This window comes from Lissotriton helveticus, chromosome 1_1 (genome assembly GCF_964261635.1).
Source record: "Lissotriton helveticus chromosome 1_1, aLisHel1.1, whole genome shotgun sequence".
In the NCBI taxonomy this organism is placed as follows: domain Eukaryota; kingdom Metazoa; phylum Chordata; class Amphibia; order Caudata; family Salamandridae; genus Lissotriton; species Lissotriton helveticus.
Window position 1 is genome coordinate 155,465,630 of NC_136057.1, and position 22,020 is coordinate 155,487,649.

The 22,020-nt window shown below is 46.9% G+C and overlaps 1 protein-coding gene across 3 annotated transcripts in view; it reads right to left on the minus strand.

Annotated features, from left to right (window-relative positions):
• ERCC1 (ERCC excision repair 1, endonuclease non-catalytic subunit) overlaps positions 1 to 22,020 on the minus strand; it is a 146,243-nt gene that overhangs the window by 12,539 nt on the left and 111,684 nt on the right. For all 3 annotated transcript variants that reach the window (XM_078659309.1, XM_078659311.1, XM_078659310.1), the window contains exons 4-8: positions 7,646 to 8,098; positions 3,616 to 3,719; positions 2,898 to 2,997; positions 2,157 to 2,233; positions 1,182 to 1,281 (exon numbers count right to left, since the gene is read on the minus strand). In XM_078659309.1, the coding sequence (XP_078515435.1) occupies positions 1,182 to 1,281; positions 2,157 to 2,233; positions 2,898 to 2,997; positions 3,616 to 3,719; positions 7,646 to 8,098 (834 nt within the window). The remainder of the gene's footprint in view (positions 1 to 1,181; positions 1,282 to 2,156; positions 2,234 to 2,897; positions 2,998 to 3,615; positions 3,720 to 7,645; positions 8,099 to 22,020) is intronic.

The window sequence follows — 22,020 nt, forward strand, 5'->3', positions numbered from 1 at the left end:
TTCTTCCTGCTCCATCAAGCATTTACGAGACCACCTTCTGGTTGCCAATACTTTGCAACTTATTTCCTCAGTTACTTAATGCACAGATTCAAGCCTTCAATATCTTCTACAACTTTTCTGGTAGCACCTAAATTCTAATAACACTTCATGGAGACGAAGTGTGGTCACCTATCAGTAAAGGTCTCTCAGAGCTCAACCAGTGGAAGCTACTGAAACATCTTAAAGGAGGAAGAAGAACACTATTCTTTACCCTTTCCTGCATCACCAACAATAAAAAATCCAAAATATTTCTGGCTACTGAGGTTCATTTAGGGTTTGAGGCTTACTGTGAAACCATTCACTGGATTGAGTCTCTAAAAAATGCTGGATGAACTTTGGACACCTATCCAAAGACCTTTAAAACGGCAACATACCCAGATGATGCACCGGTATTAAAGAAATTCCATACTGACCCAAGTCAGCGATGTACATAGTGCTTTTATCTTCTTCATACAAGGTATGAAAATGGTTTTACTGTTCCAGAAAAACCACTAGCCTTGTATATTGGTGACTGGATCACTTCTACAGCTGTTAGTTGGAGCTCTCTTGGTATCTTACATGATGGTGAACAGCACATTGACCGAACAATTGCCAATCACATTTACAGCCCTACAAAATCTTTTCGGTCATTTCTGCATTCAATTCCAACAAGAGCAGCTAGGCTTCCAGGGCTGTTTTTAAAAGACTGGAGGTGGGCAAGCTCGCAGGTCAGCACAAAAAGAGTTCCCTATTGAAGTTCAACTTCATTTGATAAGAACCGGAGAAGTTCTGCCTGCTTGTTCCTTCTGTTCAGTGATTACCTCCTCAGACAAGTATGTGCTCTCACTCCACCATCAATGAAATTCAAACTAGCCTGTGAGGAACCTCCTTCACCTTTGGCAAGAGCCTCTGAATCATGCAATTCACTCATCCCTCTGTCCTTACCATGCTCGCCTCATGAGTTCAATGTATGTTAAAGCATGTATACCTCTTGGTTACCCAAGTTAGACAAAGCAGAGACCACCTCATCCTGTAATATCAGAGATACAAATTATGCTAGACCACCTGTTACGCTTATCAACCCAATCCGCATCGAGCTCTGCTGATAGAGGAACCTCGTATCACTGACATTCACGCCCAACATTTGCACTCCTGGACCTTACTTTAGACATGAAGTCCTGATCCACTTTTTCCTTTAAGACATCTGCTGGCTTCTGCTCGTAGGATTTATAGGTCTCAAGATATCTCCCGGCCTCTTCGGCACTGGAGAAGAATAAAGAGAGAGGTTAGGGAGTGGCAACAATAGGACATATCTCATTTCCAGCATGCATGAAGATTACATTTGCTGTTCCATTCTTTCACTTCCTCATTGAAACATCACATAAAGCTTGTGGACTTACAAGAACCCACAGAGTGATGTTGCTAAAAAGCACAACAGGAAAAAAGTGAAGATATCAAAACAAAAGGCCTTTATAAAAGTAGTAAGAGAATTCTTATGTTATAAGGTCATCAGTTAAATCAATTTGGGCCATTTTTTCTGGTCATTAATGCCACCTCTTAATGTTAAATGTAAGAAAAAAAAAAGAGGAAACCTTTGGTTGCCTTTTCTACTTTCCTGTAACATATTAGTCAAATGGATGAAAATAAAGTGTTGAACATAATGTCTGACTATATTTGCATCTCTTTTATTCTTTGAGGATGTTCTATGTTGATCTTCACGAAAAAAGTATGTGTTTCATCATTTTGTTGAAATACATCCTGAAGTGCAACAGGTATGGCAAAAGTAGTTCCTGTGCTCACTGTGCCACACGACTCAAGCTATACCTCACTGATGAGACCTAAGCAGATCGAAACCAGTCTGTGGTTACTTATGTTCCTATTCAGAGTGGAACTAGTCTGGCAGTTTCGACTGCTCCCAATGGAGCAAGACCAAGGATGTCTACAGTGGCAGAGTGGGTGGAAAACCCCAATGCGGCTACGAGTGACCCCTAGGGCTGACATTCATTCAAGCATTCCTTCCACCACTTTGTTGTTTTTTGCAATGTCTGTTGCCCATCATGAGAGCAAAGCAACAACCTCTAGCTTAGCTTTCATTCGACTGCTAGAGACTCTCTTCCATCACTGCCTCTGTCACTTACCTCCAAGCCAGGATGAGGGTGCAGTCCGCTAGGATACAAATCTTCGCCAACTCCTTGAGCGCAAAGTGAGGATCTTTCTATTGGTGCAAAGAGAAGGAATATGATTATAGTCAAGTCATTGTTACTGCACCAAGTGTCGGTACGTTGTACAAAAAGAAATATATATCATCTACATAAAATATAAAACATGTGAAAACAAAATACACTCCAAAACCTGCTACACAAGAAGAAATCAAGATCTGTTGTCACACAGCTGCCTTGATTCTACAAATGTTGTCAGTTTTTCTATAAAACTCTCAAGAGCGAGCATCGCTTCTAGATCTACTTGGACAGAGAGATCATTTTTGTCAGGTATTTTCAGACTAAAAGGAAGCCTGTACTCCAACCATTCCTAGTCCCACAGGTTACTCATCTTACTTACTACATATCAGGAAAGCACACATGAAATGCTTAGGAGCTAGGGATACACCTTAAAAATAAAAACACTCTCCGGCCATGTACAAGTTCAGCTCTTTCGAGATGGGAATATCATTGTGCAAACAACTAGCGGGTGATGATATGCAAGCTGCAGCATGAGGATGGATTTCATAAAGGAATACTTACCACAGCTTGAGTCTTCAACATTTCAAAATGCGTTATGGTAAAAAAAAATCAGATTTTTCCCTTCATCACTTGCAAATCTCAACGCTCCGGGGAGCCTCACAGGCCCACTCCAGGGAACCTCAAGTGGTGTCCACTTACCACGTCAACCAGCACCAGGAGGACTCTCAGTGCGAACGACTGTCCCAGCACCTTCAACCGCTCGTGGATGTAGTTGGGGTTCAGGTTGTGATAACGGAGGCTGCAGCACAGAAATAAATATCACAATATGTCCCTGCACAGCTCAAATGACACAACAATGACAGCTGCCAACAATACCAGGGCATCTCAACTGTGCAATGCAGCTCGCCCAACCATTCATGTTCTGGGATCTCACATACAGTTCCTAAAACTGCTCTGATATCACCAATTGCCCTGGAAATTCAAAACCGCTAGTAATCCAATCCAATACCCACAAATCCTGCTACCAGGGCACCTTTATCCTCTCATGCATTCCTTGCTGGAACTGCAGTATGGATACCCCCCTTGCAGTTCTGCCAACACACCTCAATCATGCATAATGTGATGCACCCCTGAAACTGAGTATCCACAATAGGGTCAGGAAACCTAACTACAAATTAATCTAAATGCAACACCTTTATACAGCTGATGTTAACCCTGAAAATCTGACATATATCATGGACACCTGTACCTATGCTGTACTCGAAAACATTAAATGTGGGGCCCACTTTACACCCCTATGCAAGTGCACCTGCCCCTGACCAGCGGCATCACACCGATCCCCTTCTATTTATGGGTCTCCACAACCCCTTCAGAGTGCAAAGGCAGGACTGGTGGAAGAATAACAAGGTTGACTGACCTGAGAAAGAGGGCACATGTTGTGGGACCCATGACATAGTCAGGGACGATATCCTCAAACTCCCATGGGACGTTGCGGACAAACTTCAGGATTGGGTTTCCTCTCTGAGGGAAGAAAAGTTTGATAGTGATATCTGTCAAAGAAATCTTCACAGATAAAGAAAAGAGTGACACAGAGTGTGTAAATATCATTGAAGGGTAAGAGCAAAACCCCCAAAAGTAATAATAAAACAAAGAAACTGGAAACTGGAAAGGGGAAACTGAAGGTGTTGACAGAAGGGATTACAAAGTTAAAAATGGACAGGAGGAGCCTAGCTCGCGACCGAGATGGCCGCGCTTTAGCTCGGCTCCGTTCGCCCGCCTGTGTTTTTCACATTTATCCTGCATTTATCCTGCCCCGGGAAGCCCTCCTTGCTGTGTGGTACTACTACGACGCACTGCAGGCACTTACCACTTGTTCCGGTTGTCCTGGCTGCTGTGGGTCCGGTGCAGTGCCCCCGACCATTCCCGGGACTCGAGAGCGGACTGGCCTGGTTCTTCGTCCCGGCTCCTGGGCCGGATGCAGCCTGCGGGCTTGCCCTTCGGGGCGCACTGGAGGTGATTGGAGGGCCGCTGTTCGTGTGAGCCGGAGGTTCCTGGCTGAGAGACTCCTGTGTGGCGGCAGCCTTGGATGGTGACGCTGCCCTTCATTATTGGGGTTCCTCGTGTGTTCAGCTTCCTCCCCCTTTGTTCTCCGGTCCGGCCATTTTGTTCTTTGCCGCCCGGACTCGGAGATCGGGACTGGCGACATTGGGGGGCCGGCGAATCCCCTTCTTCTGGTGGCCCCCCTTCCTGTCCGGGGTGTTCTTCTGCCTGTCGGCGGGACTTCATCTGCTTGACTGCCGCCCCGGCGGAGGTTGTTGACCGCGCGGCCTGTTCGGGCTCTCAAGATGGCGACCAACCCCATTTGTTTGGGCCGGGCCCGGACGAGCACTGGGGGCCCGCCGCAAGGCCCGGGTGTCGGATACTGTGAAGGTTTTCCTGCACTTAAGGGGATCTTAAACATCCTGCTATCCTGGCGGCTCTCGGTGGCCGCGCCACTCCTGGCTCTGGAGACGGTTCCTCACTGCGGGCCTCCCGGGCCCCCACGACCGGATGAGGCATTGATATCGCGGGGTGTGGCTGGTACTCTCCTGGCGGACTCGGCCCCGGCTGCCGCCCCGGAGGTGCGTAACCTGATGGCGCCTTCTCCTCCTGTGCTGCCTCCTCTGCCCTTGGCCCGGGAGCTGGATTTTGTTTTGCCGGACTTTCATGATTCTCCTGGTCCCTCTCAATCACCACTGCCCGATGACGTCTCCTGTGCCGGCCCGGATGGGTCGGTTTTTATGGATATATCCTTGGAACTGTGCCTGCATCGTTTGCTACATTCTGTGATTTTCCTGGATCTTCCGTGCTTTTCTTCCTGTGACTTTTTTGGACTGCCGTTGGACTCTCCTGCTGCCTGCCTTCTGTTCTTTCTGGCAGGGTCCTCGTTGGATCGGACCCTTACTGCTTTGGATAAAAAGGGTCAGGGCTGATGAAAACTGACTCTTATATGCGGTAGCTCATGAACGGCTTGGATGATCTCTGTGTCCTGATATGGTTCTGTGTAACTGGTTAGTGCTCCTGGACTTTGGCCTGATACTCTTTGGCTTCCCGAGGACTTGGACCTTTAACCCGGGCGGGTGGATGGGTGCGTTTACTCCTGTCTTTGGCCCTCCCCCGTGTGTATGTTTGTATGTCTTTACTCCCTTCTTTCCTTCCCTTTCTTCCCCCCCCCCCCTTTTTTGTCTTTTACTTCCAACTTTTCTTGCTCCACTATATTTCGGGTTCTACTTAGGGCGACAGGCACGCTGCGGGGGGGGTAGGCCGTAGCCTTCTGCAGGGGTGCAGGGTGGGCTTAAGGGTGGGTGGGGGGGGGTTTCTGTTTGTGTCGGGGGGTCTTTTTCCCCCCCTTATTTTCCCCCTTTTTGTTCTATGGCTCTTGTGTATTCACTTTTTCGAGACTCTGTCACCTCGTATCTCCCCCGGGGGTTTTCTGTCCTTCTTCCGGTGTGTGGCTGATTGTAGTTCGCTGCCTATTCTGGTATCGTGTTTCTGTTACATCGCATGCCGGTTTTATTGTCCTGTTTTTCCCCCTGGGGGTGCATGGTCTGGCGGGTGTTCCTTTTGTTGTCTTTTTCTCCCTCTTTCCCTTCCTCCTTTATGGAGGTTCCCTTTTTCCGTTGGGGTGCGTATTGCATAGTCTTTGTGATGGGGCTTTTTTGACCACGTCTTCTTTGTTCGGGTAGGGGCGGAGGTGAGTGAGCGCGATTGACTGTTGCCACTGTCGCTATTTGATGGTCTGATTCTGTTTCTGTCCTTTGCTAGATTTGATTATATGGTTTCATTTTCTTACGTTGTGTCTATAAAATGGCGGCTTGCCACGGTCCCTCCCTTGTACTCTCATTTACGGCCCGTTATTCCTTTGGTCCCCTCCCCGTGCTAGAAAATTAACCTTTATTATCCTGCTCTTGCTGAACGCTCGATGGTTTTTATTGCTTCACCAGTGCTCCTGATGTTATATCCTGTGCAGATCTTCTTTTTGTATGCTGGTTATTTGACCATTCTGTTCTGGCCAGCCCGTGGGGTTGTAGGCCAGTATTTGTGAGCTTTCATTGTTCAATAAAGGTTTTAAAAAAAAAAAAAAAAAAAAAAAAAATGGACAGAACATATCAGTGCCAATAAAAAAAGAAGTGAAATGGTTAAAAAAAACAAAATTAAAGCAGATATGTAGCCAAAAAAAGAAAAAGGAGGCCTTTATAAAATCTATTACCAGGAAAAAAAAACTATTCAGAGTGTGGACTCACTAGAACGCAATACTGGGGAAAAAAGAAAAAAAATCAGAACTTCAAAACAGTAGAGGTAAAAGAGACAGGCATAAATTAATTGAGGGAAATAAAGATAAGATCTAAAAAAAGGGAATACAGAAGCACAAAATGAGGAAGACAAAGGTTGGAATAAAGCAATTGTGGGTGGAGAAAGAGAGAAGAAATGAGTGAGGGAAGAAAAATACCACCCCAGATGCGGTAAGAAACGGCGTTTATTGCTGAAGAGTCCACTACAGACCACAACTGCCAATGCAGTAATAAGTACATATTCAAACAGGTAACCTACAATATGCATTTAATTCATTTTGTAATCGGATTGCCAACTTGGCGGTCGGGAATCCTGGCTTTCCTAGATTATGGTGTATTGGGAGAAGCAATGGGCACACTCCCAGGAGGTTCATTTCCTGGGATGAGAGCTTCTGGGCAGCGGGCTACGTTATCCATGCTCCAAGAGCGACCATCCACAAGCACTACAGTATTTTGTTTGAAGCACTTAATTTTCTCCAGATTGGAGAATGATGTGAATTTGTTGCGTGTGTTGTAGGGTCTTTTAATAACTACCCATTGTCCTTCACTCCAATCACCATTAATTCCCTATTTGTTGTCATACCACCTCTTGTACTCTTGCTGATGAATTTCCACCTTTGCTTTGACCAAATTTCAATCTATCCATGCACGATTATTCCCATTAAGCCAATTAGGAGTGAGCTTAGAGCCCAGATTCCTTCCTTTTAGGGATATAAATGGCAATAGCACTGAAACAGCATTTGGAGTGATGTGATATGACCATAACCATTTTCTCACCGCTTTAACAATTTGCTCCCCAGCAGTATGAGCTAATTCTATGGCTTCTTTAATGATTCTGTTCACCCTTTCCACTAGACCGTTAGCTTCTGGGCAATAGGGGGGGGTCTTTACGTGGTTGATGCATACGTTTCTTAGGAACTACATCATCTCTTCTGAGGTGAACTACACCCCATTGTTCGTAACAATGGTACCAGGAATGCCCTCCCTGGAGAACGTACCTGAAACAAATTCTATTAACGCAGAAGTGCTTACAGATTTGATCGAGAAAGCAGACAAAAATTGGTGGATAGAGGTCAAGGTCAAAAGGGATCAGAGGACATGCACATCTCTGCTCACCTGGCGCGGGCTCACCACCAGACAGTTTCCTTTTCCGATGGCTTTCGCTGGGACCGCTGCCTTTTCTTCCCCTGATGTGGTTTCAGCCTGTGGTACTATCTCTTGTGCTTCATCAACAGTGGGCTCTGGAAACGCCTGACCTGCACTGCCAGCAGGTTGCAGTTGCAGAGACCCAACTTCTCGCGCAGCCACTGTCGCAGTAGGCACAGCCTCAACAGGAGCACCTTCCCTCCCAGCCCCAGATATGAGTGCACCCGATGAAGGTCCTGCTGTGGGTTTGGAGGTCCTCAATGGTCCATGCCCTCCACCAACTGGGTGCACGGGTGCTGACACACTGGCTGTTTGCTTGAAGATATAGTCTGCATATGTCCCGGTAGTCTGCGGCTGTGGTGCCACTGGTCCACCCCGAGCTGATGTATCACCTCTGGCCATGGACCTGAAGAGGGATTTCACCTGGGGCACAAGAGAGAGAAAACAGCACAGATATTACTGCTTTACAAGTTTACAAGAATCGGATGTTCATTGTGGGTCAGAGAAACCAAATTCAACCGAAATTGAGCCATTGGCTTCAGAGGTGCAATGAAATGAAATGGCTGTGCGGTGGAGGATTCTGCGACAGAACGATCATTAGGTCTGGCTGAAAGAACAGTACCTACTCAAAAATGGTGGCTTTGTACATGTAGACGGTGATATAATAAAAGTACCACTTGCTAAAGCACATAAAAACAATATTAGTATATAAAGGGCAGTAGCAACTAGCAGCTGTTGCCCGCCAGGATGTAGGACATAAGATTATTTTTCAAAATAGGATTTGGCAAACATAAATAAACTAATGCAATATTAAATCTAGTCTTGGATGATGCTATCTAGAACAATTACATTAAATTCTACAATGTGCCAACTAAATTTGTACACAAATACAATTACCCTTAAGAGGTGGTGATACGAATAAAATTACACCAACATGAGCTACACTGGATGGAGAAATTGAACATGTAAGGACTGAATGATGAATAATACTAAACAAAAGGAGATGAACGGAGTGCAGAAACTTTTCAAACACTCAGCCCCAGTCACAGATCTGAGTTGAATCCATCATCATTCTTTAGCTCACTTTGCGACCCCAGTTCAGACACAGCTATATGCAAATCAGTCTTGACCCTGTGCCTCATGGGAACAGTCCAGCCCAAGCTGCCAAGCTATATCTTCCCTGGACCGGAAACAAGCATCCTTGGACCGGTTTCGGCCTAATAGCCCTCTTCAGCCAGGCTACCTTGAATCCAGTGGCAAAGTGAGCAAGGGATCCAAGTCTGGGCATACCGGGTACTGGAGTCAAGGTATCCTGGCTGATGAGGGCTGAAAGCCCGAAACCGGTCCTAGGATGCATGTGTCAAGTCCAGGGAGGACCTGGCCTGGCAGTTCGGGTTGGACTGTTCCCATTGGTCGCAGGGTCAAAGCTAATCTGCATATGGCTGGGTCCAAACTGGAATGGCATGGTGAGCAACAAAACTATGGATTTAGGCCCAGCTCTCTGTACTGGGGTGAATGTATGACATTGCTCTACATTCTGTCCATCAATTCTTCTTTTTAGGTCTCGCGTGGCGTTGCGGCGCAAAGCGCTGTCCGGCTCAGCGAGATTTATTGTTAACAAGGATTTTCAGAAAAAGGATTTAAGTCCGCCACTTATTTCCAATGGCTGGCGTCAGCGTTTATGCTAAACGGTGGCCTGCCATTGGAAATGAGCTTTTTGGGTTGCCTCCCTTTGGCCTTTTGGTCCGGCCCATCCGGACTGGATCACTTGCTTCACGGCTATCGTGAAGCAATTTCTTATCTCAAGGAGGTGTGATATGTAAACAAGCCGTGAGATCCAGTCCGGATGAGCCGCCCCAAAAGGAGACATGGCACCGCGTGTTTATTTTTGCATCGCGAAGTGAAAGCGCAATGCACCGCTGGTCCCTACTCCAAGCTTACACCTCTCAGGGTGGCACCTCCCTGGGGCACAGGAGTAGCAGACATCATCTTGGGGCCTGGCACGACCACCTGCTCTAATACCACGAGGGCTTCCTATAAACAAGTCAATGATACTCTTGTTGAAAACCACAAATGATTAAGAGGCTGAGGTGCATCGGGGTGGCAGCCGCACGCAGAAGCAGCAGGTTTGTTATCCTACCGAGCCACCCTACTAATTTACCAGCGTGCACTGCGCCGTCCTGGGTGGATGTTAAGGCTTGGAAAGGGCCCTTTCCCCAGGGTTAAAGCCTCCCCCTTCCCCGCGTTTGCTGAATGATCAGTGTGAAGAATGATGTCGACGATGGAAGTCAGTGCTTGGGGAGTACATGCCCAACAGGGGGATGTGTGCTTGTATTTACTCAGCCTTTTAGGCAGCACGTGCCTGTCCTTTCAGCATCACAGGGGCAAGGCTGTGATTGGTCCTTTCTGCAGGGAAGTGAACAGACGAGACACAGAGCCCTGGGGCGGGGAGAGACGCCGCCAGACTTGCAGTATCTTTCATTGAAACTCAGTACTCATGCTGTACATGGTCAGTCGGTGCCAGACTGGTGGGGGAGGAATTATCAGCAGGCGTGGGAACACACCCTGGGGGGAGTGTGCCTGTGTGGTGAGGTGGAGAGACACTCGGGGGAAATCCATAGGTCCGGCTCCATCTGCACACAGTAGAAGTGGTCTGATGGCTAAATTGAGACTTTGGTGCTGGAAACCAAGGTTCGAGCCTTCGGAGTCGCGTCCACATCCTGTGATTCTGGGCAAATTTCTCATGCAAAGCACTCCAATACCTTCGGGTCGAGTCTGCGCTATATAAATCTTCATAAAAAAGAAAGCTGCTGCCAGGTCGCAGGTCATCCACATCGAGGCCGCCGCTTCAGCCATTCGTTCCTCCGAGGCCGCCTCCTTTGCCATTTTTACAGGACAGTGATGTTCACGTTTGTGGAGCCCAGTTGACGTGGTGCTGTGCACATCAGAGAAGGGGGTGTTTGAGCCTCTGACTGCTTGACGGTTTAGCCCCCCTGCCCAAAGGGCGCCTCCCACTGTGGTGCACGCGCTGTGAAGCACTGCATCTGTGCGCTTCAATGTTGTAGTTTTCTTTCCATACCCTGTGGATGTTCCACCAATAATACTTCTGAACCACACTGTGAATTTGCTCCTGACTATGTTTGCTCTCAAATTTTATTTGTGCGCCCTAATAGTGACTTTGCAGCGTAATGCGATTTCGCAGTTACACGTACACATCCCGTAATAGCGAGCAACTTTGGGTAATTGAGCGGAAGCTAATTACACACATTTTGCACACCCTAAGCAAATTGTGTTTAGGCACCTGTATTGGATTTTTGCTCCTGAATACGTTTTTGCATCCTGCTGTATTGTGCCCAATGCTTTAAATGTGCCGGTGCTCACCGGTACGGACGACCGGCTCTTTCTCATCTTCTATCTTAGAGTACCGGAGAGTATCGGCACTTACGGGCCCAGCTTCGACGCAGGTGCTGCAGCGCCATGAACACTCCCTTGCAGCACCTTCTGCTGTGCTTAAAGCGAGCCATTGAAACAGGGCGGAGTCCCAGGCTGAGCTGGGACAAGAGGGAGCAGCAGCTCTTGACTCCATGACACAGCCATCTACGTGTGCTGCTGTGGGAGTCCTGAAAGAAGGGGTTTGCTGCTGGGTGTTTTCTTTATCTTAGTGGGGGCAGAAAGGTGACTAAAACCTAATGGGTGAGGCTGAGGTGCGCTTGGCTCATGGCGATACAACTCTCTAGCATGCAATTTGCTTTAAAGGCTTGCAAATACTCACCCATCGGCAATTTAAATGAAAGGTATTCGCACGATAGAACACCCGTGCCAATTTCCTGATTAACTTTCAGCAAAGAAAACAAGCATAAAAAATGCAATAGGTCTCGCCTTTCATTTAGTTAAAGCCATTTGCTTTGCTATACAAGACCATTAGCAAAGCAAATGACTTTAACTTAATCAAACGCGAGACCTATTGCATTTTCAATGTTTGTTGCATTTGTCATCCCGAGTGGGACGGGTATGCCCAGACGTGGGTCCCATGCTCTCCATGCCACTGGAGTCAAGCTATCCTGGCTGATGAGGGGTGAAACCCTGAAACCGGTCCTAGGATGCTTGTTTCCAGTCCAGGGAGGACCTGCCGTGGCTCTTCTGGCTGGACTGTTCCCATTGGGTGCAGGATCAAGACTGATTTGCATATGGCTGGGTTCAAACTGGAATGGCATAGTGAGCAAAAAAACGATGGATTTAGGCTCAGATCTCTGTACTGGGGTGAATGTATGACATTGATCTACATTCTGTCCATCAATTCTTCGTTTTGCATTTGATGAATAATACTGGTCATGTTTTGTTTGAGAGGATGTGTTCTTAGTCCTTAAACTACTAGGACCAGCATTCCATACCAGGGGAACCTTTGATAATGAACAGGACTTCAGGAACAGAATGCATGAATTCTATTACGAAAGTATTAAAGCAGGCCATATTGACAACAAGCTGGGATTGAATTGTCCAATGACATGGGTTATTTAAAATAAAGGAAAGATAGATTATTGTAGATTACGGCACTGCTAGCACTACAAATATCAGCATGACTTAGACACACTCCTACAAATCTGAGCCATAAGCTTCCTGTCCCTTAGAATTTAGCAAGCGGTACTATATTTCTGAAAAAATTTAAAAACACCCTTTCTGAAGTGTGGTTTTCTGTCAATGGGTTTATTACAGTAGCTCGGTTGAGGTTGTTGCAATTAGCGCTGAGAGGCCTGGCAGGCCAGACATGCGCCACATCAAAACAACTGAATTGAAGTTTGAATGTGGGATGATAACCTTTGCTTCTTCCATGGCGGATCCTGCCAAACTCTATATATGACTGCTATGTAACTCATCATTTAAGTGTAGTTAAGTTTCAACAGAGGATGGAATTTTTCCAAAACAATCATTAAATGGTTAAATGCAAATTATAAAGAGCTGTTTTGGGCAGCACTCGTTATAGATCAAAGTGAAAAAATGTTGTCCAGAGGAAGAGTTTCATCTTCAATTGCATCATTGATAAAACAATATGGTGATGAATAAACAGATCAAAACATCAAATAAGCCAAGAAGAATATTTTACTACAAGTAAATGCATTGAAATCTTTATCACTTTAAACAAACTTCTGGGGGTGAATTTTCTTTCTTAACTAGGAGGTTTGCGCAATGCGGAAGGTTAACCCCCACAATGTTACATCGTTTAAAAGGAGAAGGTATCCAGAAGCAGCACCCCACAATAAAATACAGAGTGCAGGTCAAGGAACCCTAGCACCAGGCGGCCTATCCTTACTGAAAGCGGAGCGCAAGACATCACCTATCCCTGTTAGCGTAATGTCCCGACTTTATGTAGAATGCAGGCAAAAAAGCAGCAGCCAGCGTTTGCATTCCATAAAGGGTACTAAGGCCTGGTCTCATGGCACCCCAGATAAGAAAACGAGTTACTTACCTGTAACTACGGTTATCCAGTATTGGTATCTTTCATAGATTCACATGCCTGAATCATTCCCCGTCGTCGAGGCGGGAGTCCCACGGTAAATAAAATATATAATAGCAGTGCCTAAAATTTCTTGTAGTAGGCTGGAAAAGCCTAAAGGCCTAACTAGGCCTCAAAACTTAGCAGCCTATCTACATCATTATGTAAAAATACCTGAAATATTAGCCTCAGCCAATCAGCTGTCCTCACCCTCTAGAACCTTCCCTGCTCAGGCAGTTCTCCTCAGATTTTCCCAGCACAAGTGAGAAGTAGTATCCATAGCCAGAACTGCCCTACCGGGGAGGAGGGTGGGTGCATGTGAATCTATGAAAGATACCAATACTGGATAACCGTAGTTACAGGTAAGTAACACCGTTTTCTTATCCAGTATTAGGGTATCTTTCATAGATTCACATGCCTGAATCAGAATAGCAAGCAGTAACATCATGTCTGTCGATAGAGGAAGGTGGGAGACAAAGAAAATATAAATCAATCCCCACACAACCAGGAAGGTAATAGAGTACAAAACATGTCAACATAACATATGCATCAAAACCTTCGAATATAACAGATAGGACAGCATTATAAATATGTAAAGTTTAAAATATATAATCTTTCCAACCTTAGTGAAGAAGATGCTGCAGCACTGCATCACCAACAGCTGTGTCATCTTGAACTGCCGACTGCAGACAGTAATGTTCGGTAAAAGTGTGCACACTTTTCCAAGTAGCAGCTCGGCAAATGTTCTCTAGAGTCACTCCAGCGAAAAGGGCCGTAGAGGTCGACACTGTTCTCGTGGAATGAGCTTTAACCTTCCTTGATAAAGGTCTATTGGCCTTGTCGTGACAGAAGGTAATTGTGGAGGACAACCACCTGGCAATAGTTGCTTTTGTGACAGCTTGACCGAAGGTGGGTCTTCCATAGGCAACAAACAGTTGTGTAGATTTACGCATGTCTTTTGTCTTTTGCAGATAGAATTTCAGACATCTTTTGACATCTAGAGAATGTAAAACCCTTTCTGCAGGAGTTTTCGGATCCGGGAAAAAGGTTCTAAGCTTGACCGGTTGATTAATGTGGAATTGAGTTGGCACTTTAGGAATGAATTTAGGGTTGGTCCTAAGTGTAACAAAGTCCTTAGAGAACTGCAGAAAAGGTGGAGTAATAGTGAACGCCTGTATTTCACTAACTCTGCGAGCAGAAGTAAGAGCCAACAGAATTGCAACTTTCCAAGTCAGAAATTTCAGTTCCGCTTTATGGATTGGTTCAAAGGGCCTTTTAAGAAGTTGGGAAAGGACTATATTAAGATCCCATTCCGGAGGAGGAGGACGAACTGGAGGAAAAACTCTGAAGAGACCTTTAAGGAATTGTTTGATCAAGGAGGAAGAACATAAGGAAGGTTTGTTGGAGTGCTTCCTGAATCTGGAGATTGCTGCCAAATGTACTTTAATGGAAGAAAAAGCTAGACCTGATTTAGCCAGAGAAAGCAGGTATGGAATGATGGCTTCAGGAGGAGCCTGCAGCGGATGAACATCATTATCTCCACACCATGAACAAAACCTCTTCCACTTGAAACGGTATGTTTTGATGGTACTTTGTGCACGTGCTTGCGACAATATTTTCCTGCATTCCGAGGGAATGTTTAGGTCTTTGAACTCTAGGAAATCAGGAGCCAAGCGTGCAAGTGCAGCGATTGAGGATCTGGATGTTGAATCTGACCGTCCTCTCTTGTCAGCATCGACATAGTCGGTTTGAGCCGAAACGGAGGCTGTTGAGACAGCAGGAGAAGTTCTTGAAACCAATATTGTCTCGGCCAACGTGGAGCAATGAGAATGAGAGTGCAGTGTTCTCTCTTCATCTTTTGCAGGACTTTCGGAATGAGCGGAATCGGAGGATAAGCGTACGCAAACATTCCGGTCCATCTCATGAGGAGGGCGTTTCCTCTTGACCCCCGTCCTGGGAACCTGCTGGCATAAAACAGGCACTTGCTGTTTTTCTGCGTGGCAAACAAATCCAGCGTTGGTCTCCCCCAAAGGCGAAAGACTGTGTCTACTTGATGTTGTTCGAGTTCCCATTCGTGACAGTCCACAAAAGTTCTGCTGAGACTGTCTGCTAGAGAGTTTCGAATCCCTTGAACATGCTCTGCTTTGAGGGATATGTTGTGCTGTAAGGCCCATTCCCACATTTCCTGAGCTTGCAGTGACAGGGTAAGAGATTTCGTTCCTCCCTGTTTGTTTATGTAGAACATGCTGGTGGTATTGTCCGTGCGCACCAGGACGGACGAATTCACGATCCTTGGTAGGAAAGCTTGCAGGGAAAGAAAAATGGCCCTGAGTTCCAATATGTTGATGTGCATCTGTTGGTACTGATGAGACCATCTTCCCTGGATTTGAAGGTCCTGAAGGTGACCTCCCCAACCTTCCATGGACGCATCCGTAGTCAGAGTGTAGTCCGGAATCTCTTGGAGGAAGGCGAGACCCTGCGACAAGTTGTGTGTCTTCGACCACCAGAGAAGAGCCTGTTTCATTTTGACAGTGACCTTGATGCGGTCGTCGAATGATCCTTCGACCTGCTTCCACTGACGAAGCAACTCTTCCTGCAACGGTCTCATTCTGAGTCTTGCCATAGGAATGAGATTGATCGCAGCTGAACACATCCCCAGAAGGGAAGCATACATCCGAACTGAAAGTGACTTTTTTGCGGATATTTGTTTTGCCAGTTTGACGAGCTTGTTTTGACGCTCCTGTGTCAAGTATGCCTTGCACTGGCATGTGTCCAAGACTGCACCCAGAAAAGTTAGTCGTTGATGAGGGTGGAGCTGAGATTTTTGAGAATTGAGGGTCAATCCTAGGTTCGAGAACAGTGAAAGTGTTTTGTTGACTGCCTCCATGGTCGAATGACTGGTGGGACCCTTTAACAGCCAATCGTCGAGGTATGGGAACACCTGGAGTCCCAGGGACCTCAACATTGCAGCCACTGGGGCTAGACATTTCGTGAAGATTCTGGGGGCCGATTTGAGGCCGAATGGGAGGACTTTGAATTGGAAATGGACGCCGGCCACTTGAAATCTTAGGAATTTGCGGTGGTTGGGGTGAATAGGGATGTGAAAATATGCGTCTTGCATATCCAGAGAAGCCAGAAAGTCTCCTTCGTTCAGACAATTCAGAATGTCCTTCAACGTTACCATGCGGAAACTCTGTTTCTTTAGATATTTGTTGAGTTTGCGCAGGTCCAATATTGGACGCCACTCTTCTGAATTTTTCTCCACAAGGAAGAAACGTGAATAAAAGCCCAGCCCTTTCTGAGAAGGATGGACTAGTTCTATTGCATTCTTGTGTAGCATCTTTAAGGCTTCTTTGAAGAGTAAGCGCAGACGAGGGGGAGGGGGACCCCTGGGCGGCGTTGTGGGAGGTTTTTGTAAAAACTCCAAAGTGTGTCCCTTGCTGACCAAATCCAGGACCCACTGATCTGAAGTTATTTTCCTCCATTGATGGTAAAAGGCGGAAATCTTGGCGCCCACGGGAAGGGAAAAAGGAGTGGCCGACATCCGGCAAAGCTCATTGGCGCTTGTTAGAATCTCTCCTTTGATTACCTGAGCGCCGTTGTCCTCCCTGCCGAGAGAAAGAACCAGAAGCAGGCTGCCTGTTAGAAGATTGATAGTATGGTTTGTTGTAGGATGATTGATACTGTCGATTTTGTTGGTTTGAATAATTTCCTCTGGAGGAGTAACCACGACCTCTTGCACCTCTAAAGGACCCCCTCTTGTATTGCAGGGTTCCCAGAGATTTCGCTGTATCGGTATCGGTTTTAATAGCCAATAAAGCGTCATCAATGTGCTTTCCAAACAAGGACTCACCATCGAAAGACATGTCCAAGATCTTGGTTTGGACCTCAGGTCTAAAGGTGGTAGCCTTGAGCCAACCTTGACGTCTAAGGACAATTGCTCCAGCCCGTTGTCGAAAGTTGGTATTAGAAATGTCTAGGGCGCAATCAATAATTTCTGAGGCCGCCCTTTCACCTTCCTGCACAATTCTGCGTACATCCATCTGATGATCCTCCGGGATCAGCTCAAGATATTCCGAGAGCTCCGACCACATCTGCCTGTCATATCGAGCCAGGATAGCTAAGGAATTAGCTGCTTTAATGGATGCTGCTGCGTTTGCAGAAAATTTCTTCCCAATGGCGTCAAGCCTTCTTCCCTCCTTGTCAGGTGGCGTTGAGATGGGAGCAGAAGGATTCTTGGACTTTTGCTGCGCCGCCTGAGAAATGACCGAATCCGGTCGAGGATGGCCGATCAAACAAGCAGGTGTATCGGATGGTGCTCGATACTTTTTATCAATCCTTTGTAAAACTGCTGGAATGGAGGCTGGTGTTTTCATAATATTGAGGCCTTCCTTCCAGATATAGTCAATAATAGGTATGGCTCTGATCACTCTCCGATACCCTTCCTTAAAGTCATGTAAAAAGCAGTCCGACTGCTCAACTGTGACGACCAATTGAAATCTATTAGCAGCTCTCTGCATAATATTGTGAAAACCCCCAATATCTTCAGGTGGAGAGTCTGAAGGACGGGGAGGAGGCGGAGAAGGTGTAGGGATGACATAATCCTCCCAAGGGTCCACTGGAGTGTTATCCGGTAATTCTCCCTCCTCTCTACTTTCGTCACCATCAGAGGACAAACTGTCCAAAACCTGAGGAATTGGTGAAGTACGTGGCTGTGGAGACAAAGGAGCTCTTGGCGACGGAGGTCGTGGCACAGTAGCCGGAGCAGATGACCCAGCGGGCGCACCCTCAGTTGGAGGAAATCTCTGTCGATAATCTGCCAACATAGCTTGCAAGTCCTGTATTAAGGAAGTAGGTAAATGTGTTGTGTCCTCAGACCGAGGGAGTCTAGAACGAGGTGACTGATATGGAGTGGAGTAGACGTCATGCGTATATTGCTCCTGAAACTCTTCTTCATCATCCTCTTGAAGTTTAATATGCAATTGAGAAGGGTGACAGGCAATCCCAAAGGGGTCATCATCCTCTTCTCCTTCTTCTGACTCTCCTTGCATGTATGTCTCCAAAATGTGTGATGGCAAGAGCGGAGATATATGTGAATAATCCTGCCTTTTGTAAGTTTTCATTTGGAAATGAGTGAATTGTATCTTTGCAGGTGGGGAACCGTGCAGCCGATGAGCAGAAGCCCCAGTAAACGGATTCTCCGTCGACGGCGCTGCCAACGCCAAAGATTTTGTCGTCGACGAGGCCGTCAAAGGTATTGTCAATGACGAGTCCTTCGATGTTGAGAGTGTCGATAACGCCGTCATCGACGAGGCCGTCATCGGCGGGTCCCTCGTCGTCGAGACCGTCGCCGGCGTCTTCGTCGACGGGTCCCTCGTCGACGGGACCGTCGATGGTATCTTCGTCGACGGGGCCGTCGATGGTATCTTCGTCGACGGGTCCCTCGTCGACGGGGCCGTCGATGGTGTCTTCGTCGACGAGTCCCTCGTCGACGGGGTCGTCGATGGTGTCTTCGTCGACGGGTCCCTCGTCGACGGGGCCGTCGATGGTGTCTTCGTCGACGATCCCTTCGTCGTCGGGGTCGTCGATGGTGTTCTCGTCGACGACGCCGTCGTCGACGTGTCCGATGGTGGCGTCTTCGTCGACGAGATCTTCGTCGACGAGGTCGTCGATGATGTCTTTGACGACGAATCCCTTGGAGACATTGTTTTCGTCGACGACGGCCGTGCGGTCGTCGACGGAGCAGACGTTTTAGTCGATGGAGCCTTCGCAGAGAAGGATTTCAAAGACTGTGACTTGGTTTTTGATATTAAAGGTGGAACAGACATCAAAGGTGACGTGATAGCTGAAGTGGTAACCACAGAAGTAGAAGAGGAGGTAGAAGTCCAAGTAGTAGTTGGTACAGACACCAGAGTTAAAGTTTTGGTCTGGGTAGTACTCACATGTGAAGAAGCCGATGCACTCTGAGAGGGTTCTGAAGCTTTCTGAGAGGATTTCAACAATTTCTTTCTCTCAGGAGAAGCATTGTCCGTGGATCTAGCTCTCTTGCTAGAAGTTGAGGCTTTGTCCTCCTCATCAGCAGATGAAGACTTCAGCCACAAAAGAACCCTTGCCTCCCTATCCCTGATGGTTTTCTGAGGGAAGGTACGGCAAATTCTACAGTCCTTCACCACATGTGAAGGGTGTAGGCAATAAATACAATCCGAGTGCTTGTCATCCACATGGACTCTCTTCTTGAAGCAGGTTCCACAGGGTTTGAAAAGAGCTTTCCTTTCAGACATTTTAAGCTAGAAAATCCAAAAAACTGAGTAGGCACTCAGGGAGACTCCCTTACACACGAAGTGCGGTGAAAATCTGAGGAGAACTGCCTGAGCAGGGAAGGTTCTAGAGGGTGAGGACAGCTGATTGGCTGAGGCTAATATTTCAGGTCTTTTTACATAATGATGTAGATAGGCTGCTAAGTTTTGAGGCCTAGTTAGGCCTTTAGGCTTTTCCAGCCTACTACAAGAAATTTTAGGCACTGCTATTATATATTTTATTTACCGTGGGACTCCCGCCTCGACGACGGGGAATGATTCAGGCATGTGAATCTATGAAAGATACCCTAATACTGGATAATCTTAACTTCCACCTCTCCCACAATCCAACAATAATCAATTATCCATCAATTACCATCCTCTAGCTTGTTTTATATCCGCCATCCTCAGCTGCCACCCTTGCCACCGGCCACTACCACTTGTCTCTGCTCTCAGTCTTCTCCTAATATCATTTTCAGATTTTTCCGAAGTTCTCCTCATTGCATTTCATAAATTAATGTATTCAAATGCACTTTAGTTAGCATTGTTTATTGGTTGTGTCAAGTCTGAACCCCTAACATTCTGCGGGTGTTTGCTACCTCCTACCGGGTGTTGTATGCCCCAGGCCTCCGCCTCCCCAGCAGGTGGTGCACCCGCTCCTGGCGCACTGGCTGCTGACTGAGATCCCTCTTCCGACCACGCCCAACAAACTGGACCAGGCTATCACGGTAGACAAGATTGGGGCGGCACTCTCGGCCATGCCCTCCGTTAAGACCGCGCCTCTACTGGCTCACTATCGAATACTATAGTACGTGTTGGTTCGTTTGGATCCCACCCCTTATTGACATGTACTCAAACAATGTGCTTGTAGTTTTTGGTCCGTTTTGATCAAGCCCCTGCTGGACATATGCACTGAGGATGTGCGTATAGGCGCCTTTCCCCAAGAGCTTGATGTGGTCTCGATCAAGGTCATTCCCAAGGTAGGCCAAGCCTTGAATAGTTGTGCCTCCTATAGGCCTATATCCCTCATCAATTCAGTGATCAAGGTGTTTGCTAAGGTCTTGGCCAATGGTTGCATTTAACCCTGCTGTATCTGACCCACCCTCATCAGTGCGGCTTCATGCCAGCCTGTGGCATGCATCACTTAATCCGTAGAGTCCAGCTGGCTTTGTCCCAGGGACACTGTCTCCGCCACCTGGCAGCACTGCTCCTGATAAACTTTGAAAAGGCCTTTAATAAGTTTGATTGGTCCTTCTCGAGTATGGTCCTGGAGTGTGCACAGTTTCTGCAGTACATTACTATAGTTATATATTTCCTGCACCAAGTTTCTTTAGCCCTCCCGTATGAGTCTCTCCTTTCAAATAAGGGGGCATTTGCAAAGTTACCCGAACTACCCTGCTGACGGTAGCAGTCTTACTGGCCATGGTGACCAAACATCTCTGCGGGTTCTGGGTCAGCAAATGAGATTACAAGACTTTGGGAAACAGGAAGAACACAGTTAGATAGAGCAACACTGGTAGGTCAGCCAATTATTAATTCTGACGTCAGTGCTCATGCTCACCGACTATGAGCACATTGGCCATTTCAAAATTCGAACCATGGATCCCAATTATTCAAGAAAAATGAAAGACAATAAAAAACAGCCGGGTTTCGAAGACTAAGCTACTATTTTGATATTGTGTATCCAATGAAAGTGACTACACGCTTTGGATTTTATGTGAAAATATATTTTTTCTTCTAGAAACGTAAAAAATAACCGATATAGATAGTCAAATGCCTTTAATAATGAAACACAAGAACATTTTTAAAAGTAAAAAAAGCTACTTAAACAGCGAGAGGGTGGGTGAGGAGGGGAATAAATACACATACACGATCCGCTGATCCTGATTGTCCAGGGTATAGTCCCATCCTCGTTCAAATCTGCTACAGTCATCCCTATTCTAAAAAAATCTGACTGTGACCCCTCCCTCCCTGCCAATTTTAGGCCCATTTCCCTGCTCCCCTACCTTGGCAAAATCCTGGAGAGCCACATTACCTCATGCCTGTCGACCTACTTGGAGGACAACCATCTTCTCGCCTCCCATCAAGCTGGCTTCCGCCCAGTCCATTCGACTGAAGCGGTAGTCACTTCTGTTCTTGATGAATTGAAGAGCAAGGCGGACTCCAACTCCCCTCAGGCCCTGGTGCTCCTTGATCTGTCCGTGTCAAAAGCGGCGGTCGACCACTCCATCCTTCTCGGCCGTGTTAGGGCGGCGGGCATTCAGGGCACTGCCCTCTCCTGGCTCTCCTCGTTCCTCCAGGGTAGGACGCAGGCTGTTCGCCTTTCAGGTTTCTCTGCCCCCCCCTCCCCCGCCCGGTGCCTTGTGGAGTCCCCCAAGGTTCCTCTCTTTCCCCCCTTCTCTTTACTCTCTATATCTACCCCCTTATTGTTTCTTTACTCAGCATGGAGGTTTCTGTGTACAACTACGCGGATGACCTTCAGTTGATTTTTGATCTTTCCCCCACTCCTGGCTCCCCTCTTAAACTTCAAACTGTGCTTATTTTCATTTCTGAGTGGA